This window comes from Marmota flaviventris, chromosome 5 (genome assembly GCF_047511675.1).
Source record: "Marmota flaviventris isolate mMarFla1 chromosome 5, mMarFla1.hap1, whole genome shotgun sequence".
NCBI lineage: Eukaryota > Metazoa > Chordata > Mammalia > Rodentia > Sciuridae > Marmota > Marmota flaviventris.
Genome location: NC_092502.1, coordinates 121,978,765 through 121,991,952, shown reverse-complemented (window position 1 = coordinate 121,991,952; position 13,188 = coordinate 121,978,765). Strand labels below are relative to the sequence as shown.

At 34.7% G+C, this 13,188-nt stretch overlaps 1 protein-coding gene and 1 non-coding gene across 4 annotated transcripts in view; both read left to right on the top strand.

Annotated features, from left to right (window-relative positions):
* Positions 1-13,188, top strand: part of Map3k1 (mitogen-activated protein kinase kinase kinase 1) — a 79,794-nt gene that overhangs the window by 54,638 nt on the left and 11,968 nt on the right. For all 3 annotated transcript variants that reach the window (XM_071612601.1, XM_027938111.3, XM_071612600.1), the window contains exons 7-13: positions 4,428-4,549; positions 5,121-5,202; positions 5,315-5,498; positions 7,439-7,717; positions 10,440-10,561; positions 12,528-12,619; positions 12,904-13,093. In XM_071612601.1, coding sequence (XP_071468702.1) covers positions 4,428-4,549; positions 5,121-5,202; positions 5,315-5,498; positions 7,439-7,717; positions 10,440-10,561; positions 12,528-12,619; positions 12,904-13,093 — 1,071 coding nt within the window. The remainder of the gene's footprint in view (positions 1-4,427; positions 4,550-5,120; positions 5,203-5,314; positions 5,499-7,438; positions 7,718-10,439; positions 10,562-12,527; positions 12,620-12,903; positions 13,094-13,188) is intronic.
* On the top strand, positions 1,946-2,019 carry Trnai-gau (transfer RNA isoleucine (anticodon GAU)). Its single transcript has one exon. It is a non-coding gene; the product is annotated as a tRNA-Ile (tRNA).

Here is a 13,188-nt window from a genome sequence, read left to right as displayed (position 1 = left end):
CAGGTGAGCTCACAATGTGTCCAGGCAAGTTCTGCAAGCAGTTCAGTGATGGCTATTGTAGAAGCTGTAGATTGGTTTTATCTTTGACTTCACCAGCACTGGGATGAAGATAGGAATTCTGGCAATAATGGCTAAAGAAAAAATTATGTAACATTACAGAAGGCACTAAAAGAAAACAATTTTCTTAACAATTTACATTGTCTTCACCGGCACTGGGATGAAGATAGGAATTCTGGCAATAATGGCTAAAGAAAAAATTATGTAACATTACAGAAGGCACTAAAAGAAAACAATTTTCTTAACAATTTACATTATTTTTAAGAGAATTATTAAATATAATGAAAAGGAAAGGTGAAAGTAAACAAACAGATCTGTTAACCTTCTTTTTTGTTTACATATTAAAACAATCCTCAACAGTTGTTTACCCAATTTAAATTAAACCATATAAATCACGTGAAAAAAAAAATATTTGGATCCATTTTATCATGAGCGCTCATCATATATGATATATGGACATACATACATTCAAACATATAACACAAAACACAAGTGTGCACACATAATATAATACATACAACACATAACATTATAGTAAAGGCCTTATAACTTTCTACAGGTGAAATCTCCATTGCAATGTTTAAAAACTCTATAGTCAAAAAATAGAACTGATCAGCAAAACATTAACCTAGGTCTGTATGAGCTCAAAAAACAAAATAGAACTTCATGATATGGCAAAGGGCAGTAATAAAATAGATATTGAAAAAAGCATCCTGGTTCTGTTGCAGATGTAAGAATAGCCAAACTGGAGTTTTGGATATCAGTTGTTATGGATTTGAGCCAAGTCATCTTCTTTTTGGTCTGTAGAAATCGCTTTAGTTAATCTTTCTGGAATCCAAATCGGCTGCTGTTCTCCCTGTGGAAACACATAAACAGACCCCCGACTCCAGACAATCACTGGGTCAGGACCTTGGTTAATCTCTCTGGAATCCAAATCGGCTGCTGTTCTCCCTGTGGAAACACACAAACAGACCCCCAACTCCAGACAATTACTGGGTCAGGACCTTTCCATTGTCCTGTTAGAATATCCTTCCAAAGTACCTTGGGCTTATGTACATTTTTTGGACACATATTCCTTTCCGCAGCACTAAGTCCTGATGAATCCAAATTTAAAAAGTTTAGAGTAAAAAGGGTTATTTTAAGTTTATCTTTGGGGAATATATACCCCTTCCCAATTCCTTCTTTTTGCTTTAATAAGTACATTTTAATAGTTTGATGAGCTCTTTCAACTATGCCTTGTCCCTGTGGATTGTATGGGATTCCTGTTATATGAGTAATGCCAAATGTTGAGCAAAATTGTTTAAAAGAGGTAGAAGTATAACCAGGGGCATTATCTGTTTTTAACTGTTTTGGAACACCCACAGTGGCAAAATTTTGTAAGCAATGAGCTATAACATCTTTAGTTTTTTCTCCGGCATGAAGGGAGCCCATCAAAAATCCAGAATAAGTATCAACTGTAACATGCAAATATTTTTATTTTCCAAATTCTGGCAAGTGTGTGACGTCCATCTGCCAAATATGGTTAGGTATCAATCCTCTAGGATTGACTCCAAGATTAACTTGTGGTAAAAAGTGAAAACTTGTGGTAAAAAAAACAGTGAAGCAGCTAAAAGAGGCTGTAACAACCTATGGTCCTCAAGCACCCTTCACTGTAAGCATGGTCGAATCCATTAACAACTTGAACATGACGCCAGCAGATTGGGCTAATATGTGTAAAGCTGTGCTAAATGGAGGACAATACCTGTTATGGAAGGTTGCCAATGAGGAATTTTGCAAGGAGACGGCTAGGCGAAATGCAGCAGCTGGTTATCCTCAGAGAAATCTAGATATGTTGTTAGGAAAGGGACCTTATGAGGATCAGCAGCAACAAATTGCATATGATCCTGGTGGCCGGTTAGCTCAGTCGGTTAGAGCTTGGTGCTGATAACACCAAGGTCGCGGGTTCATTCCCCATACGGGCCACCAAATGCCGCAGTCTGGCTGGGCACAATTCAGGAGCCACTTGTCAAAAGAAACGAACTTTATTTTTAGAACCACACACGCCAAACAAAACAGCCTCTCAGGAAAAACCCTCAGAGCCTCAACTGCCACCACCGACTTTTCACAAGCCTCTCTCTCCCACACAAGCTTCTCTCCACCTCCCACAATCCTCCTGCTCTTGAGGCCGATTGGCTGGGTCATGTGGGCGGAGCCAAAAAAGTCCCCCAATGAGCAGCTCCGTGGTCTGAAAGGGCAGGGAAACAGCCCAATGAGCATCACCGCAGAGGAGCCAATCAGCTAGATGTTGCTGGGGCTGCTGTGAGCCAATCATCAGCCGGCAGCTGGAAGTTTGCTGGCAGCTGGAAGTTTGCTGGGGCCCCTTCGGCTGTGGCTCTCAACATCGCCATATGTTTTGGTCTGCATCTTGCTTTTCATTTTATTTTAAATATCATTTTCCCAAGTAACTCCTGGGATGTTCCTCAGTAGCAGAACACTTGTCTAGCATGTATAAGGTCCCAGGTTTTTCCTAGCCCCACCACAAAAAAAAAAAAAAAAAAATAGTACACACTCCTTTTTTTATATTGTTGGTACACCATAATTTAATTTATCATTACCTTGATTGATTGATATTAAGTATACCAGTAATTATTTGTCTACTAAGTGCAACAAATTTTTCTATTTTTCTGCTCACATGCTTAAAATATTTCTGTAAGACAGCATCCTAGAAAATAGAACTTTTAGATCATGAATATATACATTTGAATATATTAAGTCATGAATATATACATTTGAATATATTAAGGATTAATAACAAAATTACCTTTCAGAAATTTTATTTTTTATTCCTACCACCAGTGTATATGACAACCTGTTTACCTATGCCATTGTCAGGGGCCAAATGTTACCAATCTATTTAATTTTTACCAATCCAAAAAATAATAATAAAATAATGTATGGTTTCGTTAACATGCATTTTGTACTTCTCTTTTCATGTTTGTATTGGCTATTGGTATTTTTTATTTTAATTGCCTTTTATCTCTGTTCATTTTACTATTGAGTTATTAGTATTTTTCTTACTGATTTCCTAAAAGCACTTCATATATTAGGAATATTCAAATAAATACAACATAATTGCCCATTTTATGTTGCAATTTTGACATATTCGGCCATAAACGTTTTGTACATGCTAGAATTTTGTCATGTTACCTTTTTCTTCACCCTATAATATATTGTGCATTATTTTTAAAAATTTATTTATTATAATTTGTATACATGACAGCAGAATGCATTTCAATTCATAGTACACATGTAGAGCACAATTTTTCCTGTCTCTGGTTATTCATAGAGTCATATCATTCGTGTCTTCATATGTGTACTTAGGGTAATGATGTCCATCTCATTCTGCATCTTTCCTATCCTTTTGAAAGATTTATAGTGTCTGGTTGAGCATAATTTTTTTTTAACTTCTTTTTGATGTCCATTTGATTGATTTCATTTTTTCATTATGTTAAATAATATTGCAGTGAATATTCTCACACATATCTCTATTTTTGTTTCATTGTTTCTTAGAAGTCTAGATGAAAGGTTATGTACATTTAAAATGCAACATGTCTCTAGATCTAGTTCTAAGGAAGCTGATACCATGTAGTTTTATTTGTAAAATAAAGCAAAATCTTTCTCTCCAGACCAACTGCACACAACGTAACTATTGTTAAGCTTTGTACAACTTTTTTAAATTATATAACACAAGGAAATAAATTCTTCCTTTTATTCAGTGTGAGAGAAACAGGTGCATGTGTGCACACACACTATTTCCCTCTCTTTTTTTTTTTTTAAACAAATACAAAGTCATGCCATATATTTTGGTCTGCATCTTGCTTTTACTTTTATTTTATTTTAAATATCATTTTGTCAAACCTTATAGCAGTTTGTTTATTCAAAAGGCACAGTAGCCACATTTTAGGGATACATTGCTATTTTTTTTAATATTTATTTTTTAGTTGTAGTTTATTTTATTTATTTATTTTTGTGGTGCTGAGGATCAAACCCAGGGCCTCACACCTGCTAGGCAAGCACTCTACTGCTGAACCACAACCCCAGCCCACAAGTGCTGTTTTTCAGATCGCAGTTCATGTGTTGAGTTGTATTTGTGGCAAGGACAAATTAACTCACACTTACAATCTGTAAATACACATATATGGAATCTGATTTGAAATTTGTCTAAGCTAATAGGAGAAATAATTATCCCTGAAATAGTTAATAGAAGATGCTCTTGATTATTTCTAATAATGTGTTTGTATTTTAAAGAAGCATAATTCTAATTAGCATATTGCATTAATTCTGTCTTATATTCTTTTGTACTTAGTACTTTTGCTCCTCCTTCCTTATAGCATAAAGGATGAAGAAGAGCAAATGTGTCCTATTTGCTTGTTGGGCATGCTTGATGAAGAAAGTCTTACAGTGTGTGAAGATGGCTGCCGGAACAAGCTGCACCACCACTGCATGTCCATCTGTAGGTGCCTCCTTTATCCCTGTGCTTACTCAACACAGTTGCTCTCCAGCTAACCATTTTATTTGGAATTGTATGATGAGTTGTGGGGAAATTAATGAGAACGGGGGAAAAAGTGTTCCTAGGCCATATGTAAAGTTTTCAACAAATTAGAGTTTAGGATCTGTTAGAATTGATCTGTCTGAGCAACGACATCCAATATCGTGTGATACAAGAAGGAGTGCAGAGTTCCCACCTGGAAGGTGTACATGAAAGAAGGTCTGGGGAAGCTTTACAGAAAGGGGGAACATCAAAGCAAGGCCCGGAATTACCCAACCTTGTAATCAAATGGGGCAGAACATTTTGAACAATAGTGAGAAAAGTACATGTTGTCTTGACTAATAAAATAGCATTTGCAAAGGCATCAGAATAATTAAACTGCTATGCTTGCCTGCTTTCAGATACTCCAATAATTGTTGGTGGTTCCTTCCATAGAAATCCTGTACTGTTATGAACAGTTATGACATATAAATACATATAAATACTTAATACATTTACATTTTTGTAAGTATTCTGTATTTATTTATTTTTTTAGGGGCAGAAGAATGTAGAAGAAATAGAGAACCTTTAATATGTCCCCTTTGTAGGTCTAAGTGGAGATCCCACGATTTCTACAGGTAGTAATTTTGAATTAATGATTTGCATATGATAAATAAAAGTAAAAATATTATCAAAGTGATCTGTTAATCTGTTAATATTTTTTAGCAAACTTTGTATTTTTCATTTTAGCCATGAGTTGTCAAGTCCCGTGGATTCCCCTTCTTCCCTGCGTGCTGCACAACAGCAAACCACACAGCAGCAACCTTTGGCTGGATCACAAAGAAGGAATCAAGAGAGCAATTTTAACCTTACTCATTATGGAACTCAGCAGATCCCTCCTGCTTATAAGGATTTAGCTGAGCCATGGATTCAGGTAAATAGTTCTTCATTCTTCATTTCTCAAAGAAGATTTGCAGATCAATTAATGTGTTTGTCCCCTTTCTTTACCCTTTTATAACTTATCAAATATTTTGCTTGCCTTCATTATGACTCAGTCCATTGAGAATTTTACTTTTACTTTGGTATTAATACAGCTAGACTTAAAAATTTCTTTCTAGGTTCAGATTTTGTATCTGGAAACATCTCATCCTGAACTAACAGATAAAAAATCTACCCAAGAGTAGAAACTGAAACTCTTTAGTGCTAGCTTTTTTCAGTGTTTAATCCTCATTCCTGCCAAAGTTTTCTTATTTGCTACCATTGAAACTCAATTTCTCCTTAGATCCTACCAGCATATAAAAATGGGTGCTTGCTTAGTGGATGAATAAGAAAAATTTGTGGTAATTACTTTGTAATAAGCATTTTATTTATAAGGACAGTTTTCATTCTTTTACCTTCTCTTATGATTGCTTCTTCATCCTCAGTAAATAAGGTTTTTGGTTGCTTGGTCTTTCATGATTTTCTTGATTGTTGAGTGCTTAGTCTGCTATTTTGGAAAAAAATGTGGGGCCCAAAATCAGTGTCTTCAGTAAACAATAATGAAGTAAATATATAATTTTTATAATTTGTTAAATTCTGTTGAATACTGTTAAGTTTGTGAACAGATGTATTAACTCATTAAGCTTTTACATCATTAGGACTTGTTTCCCTTTTCTTTTTATGACCATTATAGTTCTGCGGCTTTGCAATTCTCTTTTCTAAGCATGTTAGCAACCTATTATCTAATAAAATCCACAAAATTAATAAGGCATCTCAATTCTTTTATCTAGTTCACTAATGATATTTAATACAGATCTTGACCTGCTCCTTCAGGATCCCATAAAGAAATCTCATGTTGATTCTAAGCTATTAGATGCTGTTCTTTCAAGGCCATAGTCTAGTTTATTTTGCTTAAGATTTGGTTTGGTCTAGGTTATATATTTTAGTTGTTTTGTTTTAAGAATGTTATAGGCTGAGTTAAAACTTAAGACAGTGGTATTCTACTTAAGAGTGCCAGAAGTTTATATTCTTTTTGGTTTATTCTTATTTAGGTCCCTTTTTAAAAGGACACATACAAATAAGTATGTCATGGTCTGCTTTTCCCAAAATTGTGTTTTCATCTCTAATATGTAGACATTTTTCACACAATAAATTATCTTAGTTGTTAAGCTTATTTTTAGCCAATTGGTTAATAATGTCAATGCCATTTACCTTTTTCCTTTTTTAGGGATTCTTTATTCTGCAGCTTTGGAGGCATGGTAGTGAGGACTGTAGCAACATTCATAATTCTGATTGCATCATTACTGATTTAAACACACGCATTCTTTCTTTAGTTATTTGGTTTTTCCTCTCCATTCATCATAGTTCCTGTTTTGCCTAGACCCACATATTTTTTCAACCATTTTGTATAAGACAAATTCAAATAAATTATTTTGACTTACTACAGTCATCTATAAGAGAAGTACTCTGTTTTGAAACCTCCACTCTAGTTCCTTTCTTGACTTGGCTTTTTTAAAAATCTTGCTCCAGTTGTTTCTTTGTAAACTACCTTAATATGAATATAAAGTTGGAATTCTTCACAATTTTTTTAGTGTGGGCTTTTTGTTTTTGTTAAACACGAAGGGTACAGGCCTAAAAATACAAGTATATCCATCTAATTTATGGAGTTTACTCATCATTTTCCTTGAATTAATAGGTGTTAATGACTTAATAATTACCTTGACTCAAGTGTAAAATTCCTCCTTAGGATTTCTAAAAAACTAGGCATATTGAAATTGAGTAGTATAATGAAGAATAAAAAAAATGACTATTTTTTCTTTAATAATCAAAAAATTATGTTTAACTCAACACATTGGATTTATTAGTTTTTCTTCACATTGTGTTTGTTTGATATAGGTGTTTGGAATGGAACTCGTTGGCTGCTTATTTTCTAGAAACTGGAATGTAAGAGAGATGGCCCTCAGGCGTCTTTCCCATGATGTTAGTGGGGCCCTGCTGTTGGCCAATGGGGAGAGCACTGGAAATTCTGGGGGCAGTGGTGGAAGCAGCCCAAATGCTGGAGCCACTAGCGGGTCTTCCCAGGCCAGCATCTCAGGAGATGTGGTGGAGGCCTGCTGCAGCGTCTTATCGATGGTCTGTGCTGACCCTGTCTACAAAGTGTACGTTGCTGCTTTAGTAAGTAGTTTTATTCCACAACATATCATTATGGTTTTTCTTTCTTTCATAGATACTCTTTTAAAGATATAATAAAATTACTGTCTTTTTGTCTATAGCTGGTCCTCATTTTTGAATGTGTGTCTGCTTTCCTAAGTCAATCTGTCTGTGTCTCTGGAAGGAAAAGGCAGGGGGATTGGGAGGCAGGTACAGTAAAAGTATTTTACCTGATTTAATTTTGGAAAATCCAAGTTCTACTTTTACTTCATAATCCCAGGAATTTATAATTTTTCATTTATCTGTCATTTGAATTTTATTGGTTTTAATCTGTTAAAATTTCCTTTATATGCTGCTTACTCCCCCCAAATAACAATGTCTTGCTGCTCGTGTTTTCCTCAGTGGTTGCCTCACCCATGACCAATTAAAAATGTTTTGTGGGATTGAAAAGTGATCAAAGTTACTTTGATTTTTTTTTATGTTGTCAATACACATTAAGAAAAATATCTTTCCTTTGCATTTACTAGGGATTCTTCATGTTTTACTTAATTTTGCGTATTAATCTTTGTCAAGTAATATGTTTGTCAAGTGGCATTCCTTCCATTAAGGCACTGAAAATTCTATTTATGTTATTGTACAATAATATATTTCAAGTATTTTGCAAGTGCGTTTAATGAGCGAGCCCTGGGATTTGAGCCCCAACACTGCAAAATAAATAAATAAAAAATATAATGAGCATTGTGTATAAATGCCACATTTTTTTTATCCATTCGTTTATTGAAGGGCATCTAGGTTGGTTCCACAGTCTTGCTATTGTGAATTGTGCTGCTATGAACATCGATGTAGCAGTGTCCCTGTAGCATGCTCTTTTTAGGTCTTTAGGGAATAGACCAAGAAGGGGAATAGCTGGGTCAAATGGTGGCTCCATTCCCAGCTTTCCAAGAAATCTCCATACTGCTTTCCAAATTGGCTGCACCAATTTGCAGTCCCACCAGCAATGTACAAGTGTACCCTTTTCCCCACATCCTCTCCAGCACTTCTTGTTGTTTGACTTCATAATGGCTGCCAATCTTACTGGAGTGAGATGGTATCTTAGGGTGGTTTTGATTTGCATTTCTCTGACAGCTAGAGATGGTGAGCATTTTTTCATGTACTTGTTGATTGACTGTATGTCCTCCTCTGAGAAGTGTCTGTTCAGGTCCTTGGCCCATTTGTTGATTGGGTTGTTTGTTCTCTTATTGTCTAATTTTTTGAGTTCTTTGTATACTCTGGATATTAGGGCTCTATCTGAAGTGTGAGGAGTAAAGATTTGTTCCCAGGGTGTAGGCTCCCTATTTACCTCTCTTATTGTTTCTTTTGCTGAGAAAAAACTTTTAGTTTGAGTAAGTCCCATTTGTTGATTCTAGTTATTAACTTTTGTAACCCACTTGAATCAAAGTGTGGAATATGATATGTCAAGAAATTTGTAATGTTCTGAACAACCAACAATAAAAAATTTAAAAAAATATATATATATAATGAGCAAATTCATTCATTTTTTTAAAATCTTAAGTGGTTATAATTGTTTTATATTTTCAACACAAATAAATAATATTTGAATGGTTAAGGTTTAAATTATCAAACTTATAGCTATCACTAAAGAAAAAACATAGAAAAATTATATATTTTTATAATTGATCTTTTGGAGATTAATTCTTCAAGGAGAATTTATTTATGATAAACATTTTGCTTGACTTTTTATAAATATTATATGGAAATTCAGGAAGCTTTTCACAGAAGAGGGTTCCATGACATAGACACCAAGCTGTTTTTCTAGTTTAACCTGTTAAACAGTTGTCTTTCATGAGAGCAATAAAGAGGTAATTTTACAGACAAAAACTTTAAGTGTATATTTCTTAGACCATTGTTTCTCAACCTCAGCACTGTTGCCATTGGCCACATAATTGTTTGTGAGGAATGGGAGAGCACCAGGGATGCTTTCCTGTGCACTATTAGGATGTCCAGCAGCATCCATAGCCTGTTCCCACTAGATATAGTAGCAAACCCACCTCACCCCTCTACCCCCTCAGACCCCTAGTGATGACAAGCAAGACTGTCTCTGGGCATTGGCAAATGTGCAGTGGAGCTCAAAATTGCCTCCAGTTCAGAATCATTGTTGTAGAATAGTTCTTAACTAGTATGTTTTTAAAACTCAGCCTCTAAGCTACCTCTCATAGTCTTTTTTCTTCCTTGCATTACCACTTGTGCCTAATAAATCTTCTTGAGAAGTAATACAGTATGATGTTTGGGGTCAGAATTGAGTGACTTCATCATTTATCATACTAACTGGAATACTAATGTATTGATTAAATTGGGTCTAGTGTAAGATATAGAGACCTGATTCACAATCTATTTTCCCATTTGCTAGCAGTATGACTTTAGTAAAATTATTTAACTTCTTTTAAACTTAACAAGTCTCTCTTAAACTTTAGTTTGCTCACCTATAAAATAATTAAAAAATCTGAACTGTTAGATTTGGAGTGATGTTATGTAGAAGAAACCTAACCATGATGCCTAGCACATTGTGAGAATGTTGAATATATGATACCTATCATTGTTTCTTAAACACCATTTTAATTAACACCACTTTGAGTTATGATTCATTTCTATCATGATTTATTTGGTAGCTCATATTGTCTCAGATTAGGCCATTGTCTCTGATGCTTTTTAAATGTAGTTAAACTGACCTTCAGGTTTTTTTCCCTAGAAAACTTTAAGAGCCATGCTGGTGTATACTCCTTGCCACAGTTTGGCAGAGAGAATCAAACTTCAGAGACTTCTCCGGCCAGTTGTAGACACCATCCTAGTCAAGTGTGCAGATGCCAATAGGTAAGACCTTATTGATGAACCACTTCAAACCACTGTATGAAAAGTTTCTCACACCACTTCAAATCATTGTGTATTAAAAGCTTCAAACTGGGCGGGGTGGCACATGCCTGTAATCCCAGTGGCTTGGGAGCCGAGACAGGAGGATAGCAAATTCAAGATTAACCTCAGCAACTTAGAAAGGCCCTAAGCAACTTAGTGAGAACCTGAAATAAGAAACTAAAATAAAAAGGGGCGGGGATGTGGCTCAGAGATCAAGCACCCCTGGGTTCAATCCCTGGTACCAAAAAGCAAACCAAAAAAAAGTTTTTAGCACAAGCCTCACACCTCATAGAATATTTGGTGCATATTTGTTAAGTGAGTCTTTGAATATTGTTTTCTAATGTAAGATTTGAAATTAAAATTTAGAAACTTAGAAGACTCTTAAGGTCTAGGAAAAGGATCTAATAACAAGTAAAAGCTAGCATAAAAAACTGCATGACCTGCACAAGTTGTATTGTGATTGCTTCTCTTACAGAACTTCATAATCTGAAGTCCAGTGATAAGAACAAGAGCAGACACATATATATATATAAGTGTAATCTCATTTTAGAGAAAGAGTTACACAGGATAGGCACCAGTGACATCATTATACCTACTAATGCCCTCTTTTCATAATCAAAAAAGAACCTCTTCCATTATTTTCATTGTAATGGAATTTTACTTTATTTATGATGGTTTAGTTTTTGTGATTTTATGTTCTCCTGCAGTATCTTTAAAAATTGACAAGAAATGAGAATAATACTAACTGGAGAGAAAAATGTGAAGTTTGGTACAGTAAAAATGGGTATAAGCCATGCTTTTTTCAGACCAATGGTTCTCTTTGTTTTCCCCTTTTATAAAATGGTAGGAAAAATCACTTTCATTTAATAAATATAGCTATAGTACATGACTGTTTGGAACTGCTCATTTTTACATCCCAGCAGATCCTGGATTGCAAGAAGTGTTCAATCTCCCTTATTTTGCTTTTCTTGTTGCACCCAGATCTCTGTCAATTCAATATTTGTCTTCCTGCCCAAATTATCTGAGTTTACAGAGGGTCTCAAAAACTAGGTACCTAGGGCTAGGGATGTAATTCAGTGGTAGAGTGTTTGTCTATCATACACAAGGCCCTGGGTTCAATACCCAGCATTATACACACACACACACACACACACACACACACACACACAAGCACACTCACACAAAAGAAGTACCTAGCTGTGCCTAGATTCTTATCCCACGAAGTCTGTTTTGGTTCCATTGTTTTCTCACATAAGCCTCCAGATTGAAAGTATTAGAGGTTTTCTACTTGCTTGGGGAAATACCTGAAAAACATTGGCAAATTAACAAATAACTTGAAAATGCATAGGAAAAATCAGGTGAGTCTTCAATATTAGAATAGGTAATTTTCTGAGAATGTGGGTGTTTTGTGGCATTTGTTGTTCACTTTCTGAAATTCTAAAGTCAGGTTGTTCACTTGGTGGATTGGAATAATTGAAAACATAAGAAATACTATAAAGGGATCTTATGATATTTGGGTTTTATGATATTCTCAGTCTGGAGAACACAAGGGTTTTGGATAGCAAGGTTTTGTTTTTAGTTTTCAAAATTCTTAATGAAAGTTCAAAGATAAAAAAGTCATAATTTGCATTCATTTTTATTTTAAAAAGATAGTATATGAAAGTAAACCTTTTATCTGATTTTTAAATAAGTACTTGCTTTCTAAGAGCCAGTACTGAAGATTCTATGCTTAATGTATGTGATAAATTTATGAATTAGACCTACTAATAATTATTATTACTTGGAGTAGTATTGTTAATGTGATTTTAATGGTGGAAAAGTAAACACTCCAGAAAATATTGTTTTTCTGCTTTATCACAAGGCTTTATATTACTACTCTGATATTGATATATATTTTGAATTTATATTGCTTTCCTTTCATTTTTAGCCGTACAAGTCAGCTGTCCATATCAACACTGTTGGAATTGTGTAAAGGCCAAGCAGGAGAGCTGGCAGTTGGTAGAGAAATACTTAAAGCGGGTAATAACTTTATTACTTAATTTTATTACTTAAAATTAATGCAGCATGTTTTATCATTTTCCTTAACCTAGTTAGTCTCTGCTGGGTCCATTACAGGATTTTGAAGTAATTATGTAAATTGATTCACCCAGCTAAGGTTAGAAATATGAGTTTATCAAGGAGAAATTCTTAAAACTAATATAATCCAGGGTATTCTCATTGGCCTTACACCATTCAATCATATTTTGTTTTAGACTTTCATATCACTCTTTTTAAGTCATTTTATTTTTACTTTCCTTTTGTAGGATCCATTGGTATTGGTGGTGTGGATTATGTCTTAAATTGTATTCTTGGAAACCAAACTGAATCGAACAACTGGCAGGAACTCCTGGGCCGCCTTTGTCTTATTGATAGACTGTTATTGGAATTTCCTGCTGAATTTTATCCTCACATTGTCAGTACTGATGTTTCACAAGTTGAGCCTGTTGAAATCAGGTGATTTTTTTTCCTGTGCAAATATATGACTTTCCTCTTCATACTTACCCCACATTCTCTCCAAGAATGGTATAGTTTAGATTTATGAAAAGCTC